Raw genomic sequence first — 18,898 nt, 5'->3', positions numbered from 1 at the left:
TAGTTTAGTAGATGTAGGACTTCAAAGATAACCAAAAATTAAAAACTTAAAATGTGATTAACTCACTTAGCAGTGATTTCCGACCCTATGTTCCATGAGAACTTTTTCATCTCTCATCAAGACCTATCAGCCCTGAAAATATCCAAAACCCGGAACCAAACACCCTGTATATATGTTATAGTTTGAAAGCTATAAATTAAGAAAAGGAAGGAAAAACTTGGATTATTCTTGTATTGACAAAGACGAGGGTTGCTGCCATGGACCGAAGGGTGATCCGATCGGCACCAAAATTTGGATTTTTTCTTCCTCCATTTGAACAAACATTTCAACAAAATTTGGTCAAAATCCGTGATGATCGATAACACGTTTCCACTTTTTCTCGGTCACTTCGTATGGAATGACCCATATGCATTGCTTTTGTGCAAACGATTGTTTGTTTAACACCGAATATTCAACTCTGAGACATTCCAACTCATATGGTCTGTGAATGTTTACGATTTAATCAACTGTTTTAGCAATGTTTTGAGGACAGACTTGTAAGAATCCAAAAATGGCCGCCACAATGGCCGACTTTGGCACCTACTCACGATTTCGAAGACACAAATCTCTTCGTAAACAAAACCAGCACACCTGAGCTTCTCATTTTAAGCTTATTGCAAGTAAGCAATAACAGAATAATAAAATGCATTGTTGTTCGAAGTTTGCTTCTTGAGGTTTGTGCGTCTGAAGTTTTGATGCACTGTTGAAGCGGGATTTTAAGACTTTTGTCCTTAAAAGAAAATTTTACAACGAGCACAGTCAAAACTTGGTGGCATATAGTTTCAATATGCCGAATAACATCAGAAAAATCTTCATAAATAGTTACCTTCGCAGAACTTGGATCTCGACAAAAACATCCTCAGGTATTTTATCATTTATACAACCAATATACAATCAAACATTAAAACTTCTTTGAAACTTCTTGTTTTTCAAAAACTTCGTGTTTTAAACTAAAATGCTGAATGAAGAAATCTGACTTTAAATTAAAAACCAAATAACTTCATCAAGTTGCAAAATTTGGGCAAAAACAAATCATGAATGTTGATGCTTAGTAAAAATATTCGCTTTTCCATTGGGGGCGTTCTTTATTAAAAATTTTCAGAATTTTCTGTGGAATCTCTTCTAGCTCTTACTATAAAAGCTTTTCATGAGTTTTATCAAAAAGTCCCTAGAAACATCAACAATAATCATTTCAACACACCAACTTTGAACTTAAGTATAATTAATTACATTTCCTAGTATGTTTTAAATTGTTAAATTGTTCGAAGATTCGAGAAATATTCTTGTAAATGTCAAGAAATTTGAATTTCTTTAAAAATTGGATTCCTTAGACTTGTTTCCTAATACTTCTGATGGTTTCACAGCGAAACAAAAATTAACTTTTGGTCTGTCTCAAGAGCAAACTTATGTGTCTCTGACAGATTTTGGACCACTGAATCCGAATCCGGGCTCAGATTTGCTCCATCACGTCACAGTTTTGAGCTATACCTCAATTTATAGGGCAAAATATGCTATTTTGGGCTTTTTGACTGCGAGCCATTAAGCATGGAAATATTTTTTTAAGCAATCAAAAGGTAAAATAATCGTTTCACATCTAAATTAATGACTCGTGCAAAACATTTCGTTTTACCAAATCAAATTTGAAAGATTTAAGCGATTTATGTTAGGTACGATATTTCCCATACAAGTCACCCTCCAAAAGTTGCATGCAAGTTTCCATACTAACATAAAATGCTTAAATCTATCAAATTTGATTAGGTAAAACGAAATATTTTGCATGAGTCGTTAATTTAGATGAAAATTGACCATTTTACCTTTTGATTGCTTGAATAAAATATGTCCATGCTTAATGGCTCGCAGTCAAAAAAGCCCAAAAGCATATTTTGCCCTATAAATTGAGGTATAGCTCAAAATTGTAACGTGATGGAGCAAATCTAAGCCCGGATTCGGATTCAGCGGCCCAAAATCTGTCAGAGACACATAAGTTTGCTCTTGAGACAAAACAATGTTGCGCTGTGTTTTCAATCATTGAAAAAATCGCCCCCTTTTCGATATTTTCGCCCCCTAATTTCCGTTTTAGTTATTTTTGTCCCCTCTGGACTAATTTTCGTTCCCTGGGGGGCGATTTTGCCCTCTTTGGGAATCACTGTTCTAGCGCATTTAATTCGTCAAGTTCTTCTAATCAGCCTTTGTCAATCAAGTGAGTAGGATGTGATCCATCATATTCATGTAGCAGTTTCATCGAAAATAATTTCAAACATGCTTAAACACCGGGTGTTCAAAATATATGTACAGGGAATAGACAAAATGATCGGGACAGGCAAAATTTCCACTTTTCAAAAAATGTTCAACTAGCTGTAACTTTTCGAAAAGTGCATCGAATATTCTCAAATTGTTACTGTAAGTTCATCAACTAGTTGTGTATCAGTGGTCCAAATTTGGGAAAGATCGGGCCATTTTTCACGAAGTTATAAAGATTTTTGAAAAAGGTAAAATTATCCGATAGCCAACTTTGAGCTATTATACCTCCGGAATTAATGCACCGATTGTAATGAAATTTTGATCATTCATGACTTATATAATAAACTCTGGAAAACATTTGACTTAACTTTAATTTTTTAACAAGAGAAAAAGTTATAGCGATTTTATTTTTTTCACGATTTTTTAGCAAATTGGTCTATTTTAATATGTATTCCATTACTTTTTCAATTTGTTGGCGGCTATGTTGGTACTTTCCTTCAAAACACATTTATATATTAGTTAATTAGAGGGAAATGTTGAAGTTTTCGATAATTTGGTGTTTTATTACAAAAATAATCTGTTTGATATAATTTTCATCCGTGTTAGGAGTTTTAAGTTAAGTTAACGGTTTTTCATAGTTCATTATATAAATCATAAAAGGTCAAAATTTCATTGCATTCGGTTCATTGAATCCGGAGATATAACAGCTCAAAGCTGGCTATCGGATAATTTTACCACAGACAAACAGACGTAACACTTCGAACATTTTTCGATTCAAATCATAGTCACGGAAACATACTCGCCCAATGCTAAAAGGACTAAGTTTGGCCGACCACCAACTAGGTGGCGGTAGTGAGCAAACGTCAAACTCGAACAAAAACTATGCGAGCGCCACGGTTGGGCAGTTGGCCAACTATCAAATTTTGAAAAAGACCGTTAAATCGGTGTACGATGAGAATTATCAGAGTGTTACGTCTGTTTGTCTGTGATTTTACCATTTCAAAGAATCTTTATAACTTCGTGGAGCATGGCCCGATCTTTTTAAAATTTGAACCACTGATACACAACTAGTAAATAAAAATTTGAGAATATTTGATGCACTTTTCGAAAAGTTACAGCTAGTTGAACATTTTTTGAAAAGTGAAAATTTTGCCTGTCCCGATCATTTTGTCTATCCCCTGTATATTGAAGAGAATCCAAAATGTATTGAGGTGTCCAAAACAGTGAAAACTGATGCTTCAGAAATCAGTTTTTTTATCACATTTTCAGCCAGAATTGACCTCGTGGGTATTTTTAACGGAAAGTAGAGGCTTTTACGACCATTCTAGCATTAACATTATGTGTAACAACCTTTTAATCTGTTTGATTTTGGCCTACATTGCATTAAAAAATTAAACTTTTAAGGAACTCTTCAAGACTTTCATAAAATATTTGAATGATAGTTTGGTGCTATCGCTAAACAAATCCTTCAAGAAGCTTCTTAAAAACGCTAGGAGACATTTCCGAGAAAATCCTAATAAAAACTTCGAATTTAGAACTTCTTGGAGAAAATTTAATGTTTAGAAGAACATTTGAAAACACTTCTGAAAGGATTCTTTGAAAAATATCTGAATGAAAATCTTGAGATTTTTTAAGATATCTTTGAAGGAAAAATCCGTAGGGGAATAAGGTACACCGGGTCAAGTTAAAACGGGTGGGGTAAGATGAAACGCTTACTTTTGAAAAATATTTCATTACAAGTTTGAAAATAAACATGTATTAAGAGATTGTTTGGATCAAAAACCATGTGTTACGACTTCATAATTGATTATCTTTGTTCAGATAACATCACGGTAAGCCTCTGTTTCATCTTACCCCACTCGTTTCAACATGCCCCGGTGTACCTTACTTAGAGGAGTTGCTGAATCATTGTGGAAATTTCTAAAGGACTTCTCAGACAATTTTCTCAAGAAAATCTTAAAAGGACTCCTATGTCAAAAAAATAAGAAATCATTGGAGGAATTTCAAGCAGACCCTGTGCAGAAATTCTGAAATATACTTTCACTAGGGTAAATCGCCAATCATTGCACACGATCAAAAAAAAACGATCAAATCTGACTATACATGTCAATGGTTGCTACTCCGTGATTGATCTGAGCTGGTACCTATTGCACTGAGATCCAAATGAATAAGGGCTGGGACACTCCACTTATTCTCAAAGTGCAATTCTAGCAGCTCATACATTTTGGATCAATAACGGCGCCGGCCACGTCCTTATAGTCAGTTTGGGAAGGGAAGGAATGTTAGAATGTGCTGGTTGTTGCTACTAAAGACCGAGATCACCTCTGCATCCCCACAACCAGCACGGACTGGGGTATTTGTTAGACGGAAAGGATGGGAGATCTGGGAGTCACCGTTGGGTCGGTGATGCGATCCATGGATAGGGGGTTATTTAAAGGGTTCGTAAAGTGATAGATTGTATGGTGAATGAGGTGAATAAGGTCAAGTGGCACAACACGCTTTGGTTGCATAACTTGTAGGCGTTATATACACTGTACTGTGAGTGGAAATTAGAAGTTCCCTCCGGAACGACTTTTTTCCAATTCGTTTCAGGTTCTAGCGATGGCTATGAACATATGAATATACATGAGTTGTATATGTAGAGAAGAGAGAGAGATAGAGGAAGTGAATAGAAAGATACAAAGTAGAATGAAAAGGGACGGGCCAGGGATTGAACCCATGACCTTCTGCATACGAATCAGAAGCGGTAGCCACTAGACCACCAAGCCCGTCTAATCGCCAATCATTGCACACCTTAAAAACTCGCCAATTGTTGCACACCTCATAAGGGCCTGTCCATAAACTACGTAGACTTTTAGGGGGGGACGCGGGGGGTCTGGCCAAAGTCTACGCTCCTTACAAATTTCTAAAATTTTGTATGAACAAAAGTCTACGAGGGGGGAGGGGGGTCTGAGATGGCCAAACATGAGTCTACGTAGTTTATGTACAGCGCCTAAGAAAAGCATGGAGTGTGCAACAATTGGCGATTTTTTAGTTCAACAATTGGTGATTTACCCTATATTGGGAAAAAAAACTTGAAGATAATTGTGCATTATCATTAAAATAATACTGAAATAATCTTTGAAGAAATCACAAATAAAACCTTTGGAAAACATTCCAGAAGGAATCATCGGAGGAACTATTTAGAGAATCTTTGGGTGGACTTCTGAACAAAAAATACCTATCTGTCGATATTCTTGTAGGGTGGGGCGGGGCAAGATGGGTCACCTAAGGATGGATCACCATAACTTTGTAAATACAAATCGTATTGGTTTGTATTCGTCCGCTACTCTTTATTACACTAGTTAGCTATTCTAAAAGTCGATAAAAAGTTCATTAAATACAAAATATGACGTTAAACAAGCAATTTTTAAAAGTGATCGATTTTGCATCGTGAAAAAAGTGCGGGGCAAGATGAATCACCTTTTAAGTAATTCACATTTTCTCAACGAAAAACGTCAAAATATGAGATTGGTTCGGCATTCATATATGCTCCATATCCATACTGAGTAAACAAGAGCTACTAGTGAACATTTTATAAATTTATTTGGAATATAAAAAACTTTACGATTTGAGTGGTCCTAAGGCGACTTGAAAATCGATGTTTTCACTAAACAATTATCATAATTTTATGTTATAATTTTGAGCGTTCATTCCGCTTGATTGAAGTCATTTATGAGTTAGTCTTGTAATAAAAAAATAAATAACTTTGGAATGATCCAAAAATACGTTCAAAATTGAAGGTGACCCATCTTGCCCCGCGGCTGTTTATATGGGGATTATATGGAATGTATCGCATAAGAAAAATGGCTAAAAACCATTTTATTTTTCAATTCCAATGAGAGTGAATAATTTTTCAATCAATGATCCAAACTTTTGTATATTCATGCTGGTCATCTAACAAAATTATTAACATAATCAAAACATAAGTAATGCGCCCGAAAATGGCACTGACCCATCTTGCCCCGCGACCCATCTTGCTCCGCCCCGCCCTACGAATAATTATTCTATTATTTAAGAAATTTCGTAATGATTTCTTGAGCAATTCCTGGAAGAACTATTAAAAAATAAATTTGGGAATACACGGACAAATACTTGAAGACATTTATAAGGGACATTTATTTATAAATTTTTTGAAGGACTGTAGAAGGTACTAACATTAATATACATACAAAATCACAAATGGGTAATTCATGCAAGAAAAAATGGTTAAAAAATTCTAAAAAAATCAAGAATGGAATTTCTGTAGAATTCAACGAGAGAAACAAAAAATTCTTTCGGAATGCTTGGAGTTTGGATCTTAAAAAGTTCTTCAAAGAAACCATGAAAAAATCCTACAGGAATCCTTGATGGAATTGATAAGAAAAAATCCTTTGAGAAGTATCTAAGGGATTCATGGTAAGAATTATTGAATGAATACTTGATTATTTTTTTTTTTTTTTTGGAGAAATGCTTCGAATCGGTGGAAGAATTTCTGAAGAAATTTTAGAGAAATCCGTTTGAAAATACATCAAGAAATGCCTTAAGGAATCCTTTGAAAAAAAATAGGAAGGAAAACTTGGAGAAATACATAAAGGAAAAATCGCTAGAGGAATTGAAAATATCCTAGAAGAATGCTTGGAGCAATTGGCTTCTTCTGCGATGTTGAGATAATTCCATATTGTGAATCTGCATGCCAAACGGAACCTATTTAAAAATCAATTTGATGTTTGTATGGGAGCGATTTGTCGAATCACCCCTCGTCACATTTTGTACTGTGAAGTAGTTGCCCAGCTGTCAAAAAAGTAATTTAAAAAAATTCTTTGATTTTATGTGGGTACCTAAAAAAGTTCCAAAAATCAGAAAAAAATCATAATGGCTCAGAAAAAGGTGCTCTTTCGTATAAAATTTAAAAAAAAAAACAATATATTGTTCAGAATTTAAAAACCCAATTTCGGGAGAATTGCTCCCTGGGCTTGGATTATATCTTCCAGGAAGCTTTGATTTCAGGCATGTGGTCGATGGCCTTTGCAGTAATGATTAGAATAGCTGAATGTATAATCAATGGCAAACAATTCTGTAAGAATCAGATCTCCAAGTCATCTGATATAGTTAAACTGATCATGACGCTGCATAGTATATCGAACATTTGTCGAAGTCATTTATGTGCCGGGAAAATATAATTCCAAGTTGGAGAGAATATTACAAACTGAGGGAGGGTAATTGGCCCAGTCAGACCCCTGAATGGGCAATGTGGGTTAGTTTATGGGAATGCCATTGAAGGTTTGTAATATTCTCCGAGGCTTTCGAAATCCAACAGGGCGCGTCCCCGGGTTGCGGATAGGGGGAAAAGGGAGATTTTTCACATTTGTACTGTAATCAGCCAATGTGGTATTATCTCCTATGGTGTTGTAGTGCGAATGAATGGTCTCATTCTATGGGAATTCGAACCTTGTAATGTATTGTTTATCAACTTAAATTTTCTAAGCTTGATAAGGTTTTGAAGACAAACATGAGATGAGAGAATTGCCTAATAGGAAAGTCACATCAGCAAAGCTTTTACATATGCAAATGCTATCCATGGGGTCATGTCTAGCATTTAGTATGTATGGCAATGACTGATTCTTACCTAGCAGGGGTACTACAAGACCACGCGGACAATTCGATTAAAGGCTTAATTGGGGATAATATATTTTCCAAGGGACATTTTTTCCGGGGTGACTGGCGAGTCGGAGAGGGTAGAAGTTTCCGTTTGTTATAATTGACAAAATAAACAATCGGGCGCTTTTTCTTTCTATGACTTGCTTGGTATTTTGTGGATTATTGTTTTTTGGTTTTGGAAGGTATGCGATTCACTATTGAGCCTTAAAATTATTTTGCATCTGAATAGCATTGATATCGTCAAGTCTGCACCAACACCCTAATCCCACACCAAAATACCCTTTTCCTATCCCATGGCGTTTATGTGGTCAGCAAAGACTATTCAGCCATTACCCCTCCTTATCATCGGCTTTGGACTGACTTGCGCTCTCATTGCCCCACCAAATGCTGCAAAATGAAAATGAAAATGAAAAATTTCGGGAGAATTGCTATGAGGAATACCTGCAAAAATTCTTGAAGGAATTTAGTTTTTTAAGGACGAATTTGTGTAACAAATCTTGGAGTTATACTTGCATGTACATATTTTTGAAGAAATGATGGGCCTCCTTAAGTTTTTTTTTTTAAGATGCAAATGCAGTAAAAATATCTTAAGAAATTCCTGAAGAAGCACTGGGTAGATTTCCTGAAGAAATCTTCGATACAATTCTCAATATAATCTTTAGTAAAATTACTATAAGAATCCTTGGTAGAAATGCTGGAGAAATGATTTATTTTTTTGAACTTTTAATTGGAGAAAGCGGATTTTTGAAGAAATTCCGAAAAAGTCTTGCAAGAGGATGCTTTGGAAGAGGAATCCTTGAAGTAAATTTTAGAGGATTCCCATGGAATGCTAGCCTTGCATTACTAATTTAAAGGATTCTCGAAAAGATTTAATTGAATAATCAAGCATGGTTTTGCACCAAAATCCAACCCCCCACCCACCCATAATATTTAACGATTTTCCCATACAAAAAATCAGGATTTGCTCCCCCCAATAATTTGACTAAGTTGGTTCAGTTGCAATGATATTGATCTACCTAGTTTGATTGTGGGTCAGTATCAAGTCGTTGTCTGTCATTGTCGTCTTGATATTGTTCGGTCTACAGTGATAGTGACGATGGTGCAAGATCATTAAGGACAAACGTCTTGAAATCCCTGTTCAACAGTGCATCAGAACTTCAAACGCACAAATTTCAAGAAGCAAGCTTCAAACAGCAGTGCATTTTATTATTCTGTTCTTGCTCACTTGTAATAAGCTTAAAATAAGAAGATTAGGTTCGCTGGTTTTGTTTACGTTGAGATTTGTGCGCTCGAAATCGTGAGTAGGTGCCAAAGTCGGCCATTGTGGCAGCCATGTTGGGATCCTAACAAGTCTGTCCTTAACCAACTGACATGACTTATATTGCGCAGCTCTGATTTGTATTAAATACGAAAGATATTTTTACATGAAATAACAAAACAACGCTAATCATTGATGACTGACAGTAGCTTTAATAATTAGCAATATCTTGAAGATTAAAAAAAAATATTGTTCAATTGCAGCTAGAGTGCGAGCCATGCTGGGCACCAGATACGACCACAAAATGGGCGCCTTCGATTGGGACCTATACATGAGACTGCGCGAAAATGGCGCCAGCCAAATTTGCCCTCAGGAGTACAAGCATTGGCGCAGTACCGGAATAGCTTTTACCTTCCCGGAGTACGAACAAAGTGACCCGAACAAAACGTTCGCTGTGGGTTTGGCCCGCAACGGAGATGGTTATATGCATCGCGGAGTGGTTGGCGATGTCAGTACTGGTCCATATGGACCGTTTGGATTGAAATGCGCGGAGGAGAAGCTAACACATTCCATGCACGGAGTCAATGATTTCCGCTCAACCGATGTGATGGAGCGGAACGTGCTCGAAATCATGTATGAGATTCAGGAACGTAAGGGCTTTGCTCTGAACGTCAAGGACATTCATCAGTATGGTTCTTATGTCCTCGAGCAAGGTCAGAATCTTAACAAGGATCAAATAAGAATCGAGAGTATTGAATCTTGCAAATACGATGAACCTCTCATTCCGTGCGACAGTGTAAAGATGCGATTCCTTTCGGTGGAAGACCTTCTCAAGATTCAATCTCTTCCAGAGCACAGTAACAAATACGACATCGTGGTCATCGCCAGTAACTATTTCTCATTCCTCAAGGAAGATTTTCCGCAACTCTTTGCCCGCAATGCTCTTATCTGCTTCGAAACCCGACAGCTGACAACCTTCAGCAAAGATGATATCTCCCAATTTTCGGCTCAAGTCAGAGATTACGCCAGAACCCATTCGCTCAAGCCGTTGACCAACTTCGCTATCAATGTGCCCCACTCCATCCTCCGCTACAAGAACATTTCTCAAACGCAATAAAATAATCCCATTTTCCACTCAGCGTACAACAAATAAATCAATCTGTGTATTTAATTTATCCCCATTCCCCCCATGCACATACCTACCAACTCCGATTGCGATTCCCTCTAAGACGTAGCAATCTCCTTCAGCGGTCCTTCCAGATAGTTTGCCAGCGCTTGCGCCTTCTGCTGCAAAATACCCAGCCCAACGTTGTCCCTCGCGTAAAGGCACAGCAGCAGATTGGCCACCTGTGTGATTATTACGTTGCCGTTTTCGCACTGCAGGAACACGTACTTGAGCCGGTCCTCCCGGAAGGCGTTGCGTCCATTTTTCTCGTACGCGGACCACACGTTGCTGGCGATGGCGGCCGTTATCGTGGCATCCCGGTCGCCGTAGCCGGAGAAGGCCAACAGAGCGCCTTCGTGTGTGAGCAAGCTGGAACGACCAGAACGAGAACAGGGTAAGTGGCTATATGCATTGTATGATGCAGCTGGGACGAACAACACTTACATGGTATTCTCCACTCCTCCGGTGTTCGCCTGGCCAAGGACCGAGGTCAGCACTTTGGGTTGCAGCATTTTTGGAATGAATTATCTGAAATTTGTTGAACTAATTCTACTGATAAAAATTAAATGAAGCAAAATCTGTTATCAACACAAGATCGAGTGTTTTTATTTTGATTCACCAACGTCAAACCGGCGAGGGGCTTATCAATGGACAAGCAGCGAAAATGGGACTCAATTCGAGGGAGCTCCCGGGAAATTTAATTTCGAGCAGTATTGAGTTGTCCAAAAAATGTCTCATGAAACCTAATGCAAGCCTATCCATTAGACCTGTTCACTTTTTTTGACCTACCCGTGTCACATCAAATTATCAATCCACATCCACATGCAAAAACTGAAGAGTTTTAACAATGTCTTGCCCCTCGTCACATTTCGGTAAGTTACCCTACACAACCCTATTCATTGCTTTTCCACTGGGGTGGACGCCGCACATCGACGCCGGCGAGGCGTGAGACAATCATACGATAGATTTCAGTCCAACTTTGTACATCCTACGAATAAGACGCAGAGTAAAAGTTCTTTGTTACGTTTTCACTAAAAACTCGTGGTCGTTACTTTTCCGGTTATCCGAAGCCTACGCAGATTCCCCTGTGCGGCAAATCGTACTCTCCCACAGGTTATGGTGCCCGGATTGCGTTTCGGAAAGTGCGAAAGAAAATTTTGAGAAGTTTTCGGTTCGTTTTGGCGGCGTCGCGAGTGGCTAATCGGCAGTGGTAGTGCGCGAACAAGATGGCGGATTTCAAGAGTCTCGCTTTCGAGAAATTGAACAATCGGAACTGGAGCACGTGGAAATTCCGCATCGAAATGTTGCTCACACGTGAAGAGGTTTGGCATGTGATTGCCGAACCGAAGCCGGAGCCCGCGAACGACCAGTGGAAAAAGGCAGACCAGAAAGCGAGGGCGACTATTGGCCTGTGCATAGAAGAAAGCCAATATAGCCTAGTGAAAAGTGTTGATTCGGCGAAAGGGTACTGGGACAAACTGTGCGCGTACCACGAGAAATCCACAATCACGACACAAGTGGCACTGTTGAACAAATTGTGGAGCATGGACCTTTCTGAAAGTGGTGACGTCGAGAGTCACATTCGCGAGTTGGAAGAAGTGTACGACCGGCTCGCGGCGGCGGGACATGTTCTCACGGAGTCGTTCAAGATTGTGTTGCTTTTCCGAAGCTTGCCAGAATCGTATCAGGGGCTGGCAACTTTGCTGCAGAGCCAGCTAGATGCAGGTACGACGCTGGAAGCAATAAAAGTGAAAGTGCTCGAAGAATATGAACGCCGCAATGAGCGTTCTGGAAGAGTGAGTGGTTCGGCGAGCGGTGAGGCGACCGCCATGAAAAGTGCGACAAAGAAGAGTCGCGAGAAAAGTAGTGCGGTGAAAACATGCTTCCACTGCGGGAAGGCCGGCCATCTTCGTCGCGATTGTCGGGCATGGAAGAACGCGAAGCAGGGCGATGCAGAGAAGAAGAAGCCCGAAGCTAAACCGAGTGCGAAGAAAGCGAACGATGACAGCAGTGACGTGTGCTTTGTGGCTACCAACAATGACAAGGGCAATGCTTGGTATGTCGATAGTGGTGCCAGCTGTCATATGACAAATGACGAGCGGTTTTTCACGGAGCTGGCGAAGAAAAGTGGACCGAGTGTTGTGTTGGCTGATGGCAAAACGGTGAAAACGGCGGGTTGTGGTTATGGCACACTTCGGGTTGTGAACGGAAGTGGTAACGTCATCAACGTAAAGCTATCCGACGTTTTGTTAGTGCCGTCGCTTACGAGCGGCTTGATATCCGTGGACAAGCTAACCTCCAAGGGGTTCACGGCTGTGTTCGGAGCCAGTGGTTGTGAGATTCGTAACAAAGCCGGTAAGGTCGTTGTTGTCGGGGAACGCTGCGGTAACTTGTACCGGTTGCAGCTTGGTGAAGTGTCGAAAAAGGTGGAAGAAAAGGTGCATAATCCGCTGTGCCAGCACCAGTGGCACCGGCGGTTCGGCCACAGGCATCCGGGAGTGATAAGCAGGATCAGTAGTGAGAAGCTAGGTGAGGGGATGAAGGTCGTGGATTGCGGCATTCGGCTTACCTGCGAGCCGTGCATCGAGGGCAAACTGGCTCGGAATCCGATCCCGAAAGTGGCAGAACGCAAATCGACACAGCCGTTGGATTTGGTCCATACCGACCTCTGCGGGCCAATGAAAACAACAACACCGGGCGGTAAGAGATTCATCATGACGATGATTGACGACTTTAGTCGTTATACGATCGTCTATCTTCTCGCCAAGAAATCGGAGGCACCAGGTAAGATCAAAGAATATGTTCGTTTTGTTTATAATTTATTCGGCCGCAAACCAAGGATTGTCCGCTCAGACGGCGGCGGCGAATACTGTAATCAGGAACTGCGTACATTCTTTGCGGAAGAGGGAATAAAAGCTCAATATTCTACCGCGTACACTCCACAACAAAACGGGGTTACGGAGAGGAAGAATAGGTCGCTGCAGGAGATGGCACGGACCATGCTCCTCGATGCCGATCTTCCCAAGCGCTATTGGGGGGAGGCAGTGGTGGCAGCGGCGTTCCTGCAGAATAGACTTCCCTCGCGTTCCGTGGATTCTACCCCTTTCGAAAAATGGCACGGACGCAAACCAGAGCTAGGGTACCTCCGAGTATATGGGTGTCATGCCTATGTACACATTCCGGATGTCAAACGCGGCAAGTTTGACGGGAAGGCACGGAAGCTTCGCTTCATTGGATACTCCGAAGAGCATAAGGGGTATCGCTTCGTCGACACTCGCACCTAGGGGCAGGACAGATACAGCGAGAGTAACTCTGTTGTCGAAGTGTTGCTCAGAATTCCTCAGGATTGCTCTGGATCACTCTGGTTTTCCTGAAGTGTTGCCTGATACCAGTGAAAAATCGAGCAGTCTTGCCTGATTTCCCGCTTCGTAGAGACGTTTCTGAATGGATTCGAGCAAAAAGAGTTACTCAGGATTGCTCAGAGTTGCTCCGGATTGCACAGTGTCTTGCCCCTAGACTCGCACCGACAAGGTCACGATAAGTCGGGACGCGCGTTTCCTTGAGCTGGATGACGGATCTTCCCAGGACAGTCTGCAGAAGGATCCGAGCCAGGAGCCCGAGGACGCTGAGTTGGTGTGGCCGCTTCGTGACAACGTGGAACAGCAAGCTGAAGAAGAAGATATTCCCTCAGAACAAGGCGAGGACCCGGACGAAGAAAGCGTGAATGAAGACTTTTTCGACGTGGAAGATCAGGATCCCGAAGAAGACCCCCTGGCTGTGAAGCAGGAGGAGGAAGAACCGGACGAAGAAGGATACGAGGAAGAAGCGCGATCGGACCAAGCGGAAGGTGTTCGGCAATCAGGCCGCCGGACGCGGGGCGTGTTACCCACCCGTCTATCGGATTTCGTCGTTGGTGTAGCAGCGCATTCGGAGTTCGAACCGGTTACTTTCGAGGAGGCGATGGCTTGTCCGGAACGAGATGCCTGGAAGGCCGCCATGGACAGTGAGATGGCATCGCACAAGAAAAATGGCACTTGGGAACTAGCTCGACTTCCCAAAGGCAAGAAGCTCGTCGGAAGCCGATGGGTTTACAAACTCAAGCGGAATGAAGCCAACGAGATCGTGCGCTACAAAGCCCGAATCGTGGCGCAGGGATTTACGCAGACTCCTGGCGTGGACTTCGGGGACGTGTTCGCCCCGGTAACGCGACATGCCACTCTGCGGACTCTCTTGGCGTTGGCTGGGAAAAGGAATCTCGTACTGAAGCATCTTGACGTTCGAACCGCTTATCTGTACGGTAGCATCAGCGAGGAAATTTATATGAGGCAGCCACCGGGATACACGGCTCAAGGCGAGGAGGAGCTTGTTTGCCGGCTGCACAGGAGCATTTACGGGCTGAAACAATCGGCCCGATGCTGGAACGAGAAGCTGACGGAAGTGCTGCAGAAAATGGGTTTCGAGGCGAGTGAAGCAGATGCGTGCTTGTTTGTGAGCACCGTAGACGGGAAGAAAGTGTATTTAATTGTCTACGTGGATGATTTCCTTGTGGGCTGCGAGAGTGAAGAAGTGATTGAGCACGTTTTTGGACAGTTGAAGAAAAGTTTTGACATTCAGTGCCTTGGTGATGTGAAATGCTTCCTGGGTCTCGAAGTGCAGAAAGAGAACCATGTATACAGTGTGAACCTATCGAACTACATAGACCAACTAGTGAACAGAACGGGACTCAGCGAAGCGAAAGTTTCAAAGACGCCTATGGACAAAGGTTTCCTCGGTGATAAGAAGAACAGTGAACTTTTGAAAGACATTACGAAATACAGAAGTGCGGTGGGCGCATTAATGTATATTGCCGTGTGCGCTCGCCCTGACATCATGAACAGTGCTGCTATCCTTGGCCGCAAGTTCAGTGCACCTTCTGAGAGTGACTGGACGGCAGCCAAGCGCGTAATCCGCTACCTCAAAGGGACACGCGATTGGAAGCTGAACCTCGGCGGCAATAGTGAAGAGCTCGTGGCCTTCTCGGACAGCGATTGGGCAGGTGACACTGGGACGCGGAAGTCTACGACGGGCTTCGTGCTATTTCATTCAGGAGGAGCTGTCTCGTGGGCCAGTCGCCGCCAAGACTGTGTCACGCTGTCCACACTAGAAGCGGAGTACGTCGCCCTAACGGAGACGTGCCAGGAGGTGGTCTGGATGCGACGACTGCTTGGCGATCTGGGAGAAGAGCAGACTACAGCGACTGTGGTGAATGAGGACAACCAAGGTTGCCTCAATTTCGCTCGGTCCGAACGATCTAGCAAGCGATCAAAACACATAGAGACAAAGCGACATTTCGTGAAGGACCTTTGTGAACGTGGCGAGGTAGAACTGGTCTACTGCCCGACGGAGGACATGAAGGCCGACGTTCTCACGAAACCGCTGAGAAGACTCAAGCATCATGACCTAGCCAGCCAGCTCGGTCTAGTTGGAGGTGAGCCGAGCGTCAAACATTGAGGAGGAGTGAAGAGTTTTAACAATGTCTTGCCCCTCGTCACATTTCGGTAAGTTACCCTACACAACCCTATTCATTGCTTTTCCACTGGGGTGGACGCCGCACATCGACAATCCAATGAGACAATCATACGATAGATTTCAGTCCAACTTTGTACATCCTACGAATAAGACGCAGAGTAAAAGTTCTTTGTTACGTTTTCACTAAAAACTCGTGGTCGTTACTTTTCCGGTTATCCGAAGCCTACGCAGATTCCCCTGTGCGGCAAATCGTACTCTCCCACAAAAACAAGGCTTCAGTCCAAAAATGAGCCAAATTGATAAAAGGTTTAGAGGTGTATCAAATCGATTTTGTGTTTTTTCGAGCATTTTCACGAAAATGTACTCCAATATCCAGAAAATTGCACCGAGAAGGTACCTAAAATACCGTTAAAATATAGTTAGAACAATACTCTACAACTTTGCCGAAGACACTAAGGTGTTTAAATTGCGTATTTCAAAGTTATTCAACAATTTTCGTTAAAAAATCACGAAAAAATACAATATTTTTACGATTTTTCATGTAAAAGTCATGTAATTTAACATTTTTTTTGGTGACTAATTTAATGAGGCTCCTATGTGTTACGATCATTTCGTCCATACATAGTTTTAGTGTAGGAATTCGTTTTCATTGACTAATTGGGTTGTTTAGTGAATAAAATTTTGCTATTTTCTATAGCTTAATCGAAAGAGCTCATTTTTCTGACCATAACGTGATTTTATTGGATTCCAATACCTTTGTTTTGATGGTTAAATTAACAAAACAATTTTAATTTTCTTGGATAAAATGACAGTTCAATGGATAAAGTGACAGTTCGACACGAGCAAAAAAATTTCTCCATACAAACTTTAAATGCATTTTAAAAATAGTTCCCGGACTCCAAAAATTATGAAATTTTGGTTTTCGAATAATTTTTGGGCGGAGAATCCGGCACGCTATGTCTGAACCAGCATATTATAAAAATCAAGTGTACATCGGGTTTCTTCCCACCAAACAGCAACATTCAAGCTATATTTCCATGTGCAGAAGGTTTCAAAATATTCTATCGGTGAAAATTTTTCCATACATTTTGTATGGGAGAGAAATTGGCCGATAATGGGAATTTCATGTAAATTTGTATGAAAAGCAGCTAAAAAGATGAAAAAATCAAAATTTTCCCGATGAAATATTTTAAAAGTTTCCGCATATGATAATATAGTATGAATTCTGATATTTTGTGGAAAGAAACCTGATGTACGTTCATTTTTTATAATCTGCTGGTTCAGACATAGCGTGTCCGGAAATGAAATAATCCGGATACCCCTAAAGAACCCAATTATCAAAAGTTTGCCACGTTGATACTAAAAATTTTACAGAGTTGCCAGCACAAAATAAAACAAAGTTACCCATGATTAAAACGTCATTACACTTCTTTGTCTCATCTGCATCAGTTTCAAATTGGTGCAGATGGTTGAGCATGAGATTGTCGATTCGAAGATTCAAGGTTCGAGTCCTGGAATAGGATTTTTTGCGTCTTGATCCAGCTATAAGTTAATGAAACTACGCACTGCATCTTATTGCAATTTGACCTCATAGGCTTGTTTCGTAACCGTAGAGTGCATAGTAAGAATGAAGTTTCCCTTCATCGTGTAGTTGTGTTGATTTGTGGGTAGATAGATACAAGTAAGCTCCACCCACAGTTGTATGAAAAATGTTGCATCCAGAAGCAGTTCCATCATCGTATTGAATTGTTTTAGCTAAATTGATCGTTATCAAACAGAAGCTCAATATATCATCCAACTGATCTCGTCGACACGATTTATTGTCAACAAGTAAACTAAATATCTAACTAGTCCTGGAATGTGCTTAATTGGTAGGTCCCGATCATTATTATTTGGGAGATTGCATGTTAGTCATGGCAGATTCATCATCCTAACTGCTACAAAGAATGAAAAAAAAGTTTATCATGTATTTGAGCTTGAACCTGGGACCTTCTGATCCGCAGGCTCGAGCCTTATCATCTGCACCATTTCTGATACTTAAATCGAAAGACATTAGAATACGATGGCATCACGTCTTAATCATGGGTAACTTTGTTTTATTTCGTGCTGGTAACTCTGTGCGATTTTTAGTATCAACGTGGCATACTTTTGATAATTAGTCAATGAAAACGAATTCCTACACAAAAACGATGTATGGATGAAATGTTTGTTATACAAAGGAGTAAAAGCTTATTAATTTAGTCACGTAAAAAAATGTAAAATTACATGACTTCTATATGTAAAATCGTAAAAATATCGTGTTTTTTTCGTGATTTTTTAACTAAAATTGTTGAATAACTTCGAAATACGCAATTTAAACACCGTAGTGTCTTCGGCAAAGTTGTAGAGTATTGTTCTAACTATATCCTAACGGTATCTCCGGCACCTTTTCAGAGCAATTTTGTGAATTTCTGAGTAAATTTCTGTGAAAACGGCTAAAAAAACACAAAATCGATTTGATACACCTTTAAATCTTTATCAATTTTGCTCAATTTTGGACTGAAGACTTGTTTTTGCATGTGGATTGATAATTCGATGTGTCACGGAGAATCGGAGAAAAAAAGTTTCAAAGTGAACAGGTCTACTATCCATATACGTGAGAACAAAAGATGTTTACAAAGTTCTTACAGATAGATTAACACGGGAAATCTGAACACAAACCACTATTGGTCAATAAACACTAGGGGCAAGACAGAGACAGCGAGAGTTACTCTGTTAAGCCTTCAGTACACGCTTTGCCAAATGTGCAAATATTTGGCAAAATTTGACAAATTTATTTGTCATGCGTGTACTGACCAAATAAATTTGCAATAACATTGTTGTGCAAATATTTGCCTAACTTTGTCACGTCGAATATTTGCTGATATTTCAAATTGAGCACTTTTCAAGTAAGGCAATATAGCAAATATTTGGTCATGTTTGCAACTCCAATCAGTACTCGAGTGGCAAACATTTGCAAATGTGAGTTT

General features: G+C 40.6%; 2 protein-coding genes across 2 annotated transcripts in view; one reads left to right on the top strand and one right to left on the bottom strand.

Moving 5' to 3' along the window:
- Positions 1–10,360, top strand: part of LOC115270043 (dynein axonemal assembly factor 3 homolog) — a 30,211-nt gene extending 19,851 nt beyond the window's left edge. The window contains exon 2 of the mRNA XM_029878992.2: positions 9,481–10,360. Within this exon, the coding sequence (XP_029734852.1) occupies positions 9,481–10,334 (854 nt within the window). The 3' untranslated portion in view covers positions 10,335–10,360. The remainder of the gene's footprint in view (positions 1–9,480) is intronic.
- On the bottom strand, positions 10,353–11,000 carry LOC115270044 (ragulator complex protein LAMTOR2 homolog). The gene is made up of 2 exons (XM_029878993.2): positions 10,827–11,000; positions 10,353–10,751 (listed from the first exon to the last, which is right to left on the bottom strand). Exons 1-2 carry the CDS (start codon positions 10,892–10,894, stop codon positions 10,442–10,444), a joined length of 378 nt encoding a protein of 125 aa, XP_029734853.1. The 5' UTR covers positions 10,895–11,000; the 3' UTR covers positions 10,353–10,441.
- Positions 11,001–18,898: the final 7,898 nt, after the last annotated feature.

Source organism: Aedes albopictus, chromosome 2 (assembly GCF_035046485.1).
Source record: "Aedes albopictus strain Foshan chromosome 2, AalbF5, whole genome shotgun sequence".
Taxonomy (NCBI): Eukaryota; Metazoa; Arthropoda; class Insecta; order Diptera; family Culicidae; genus Aedes; species Aedes albopictus.
Note: the sequence above shows the minus strand (reverse complement) of the source record. Positions and strands in the feature narration are given on the sequence as shown.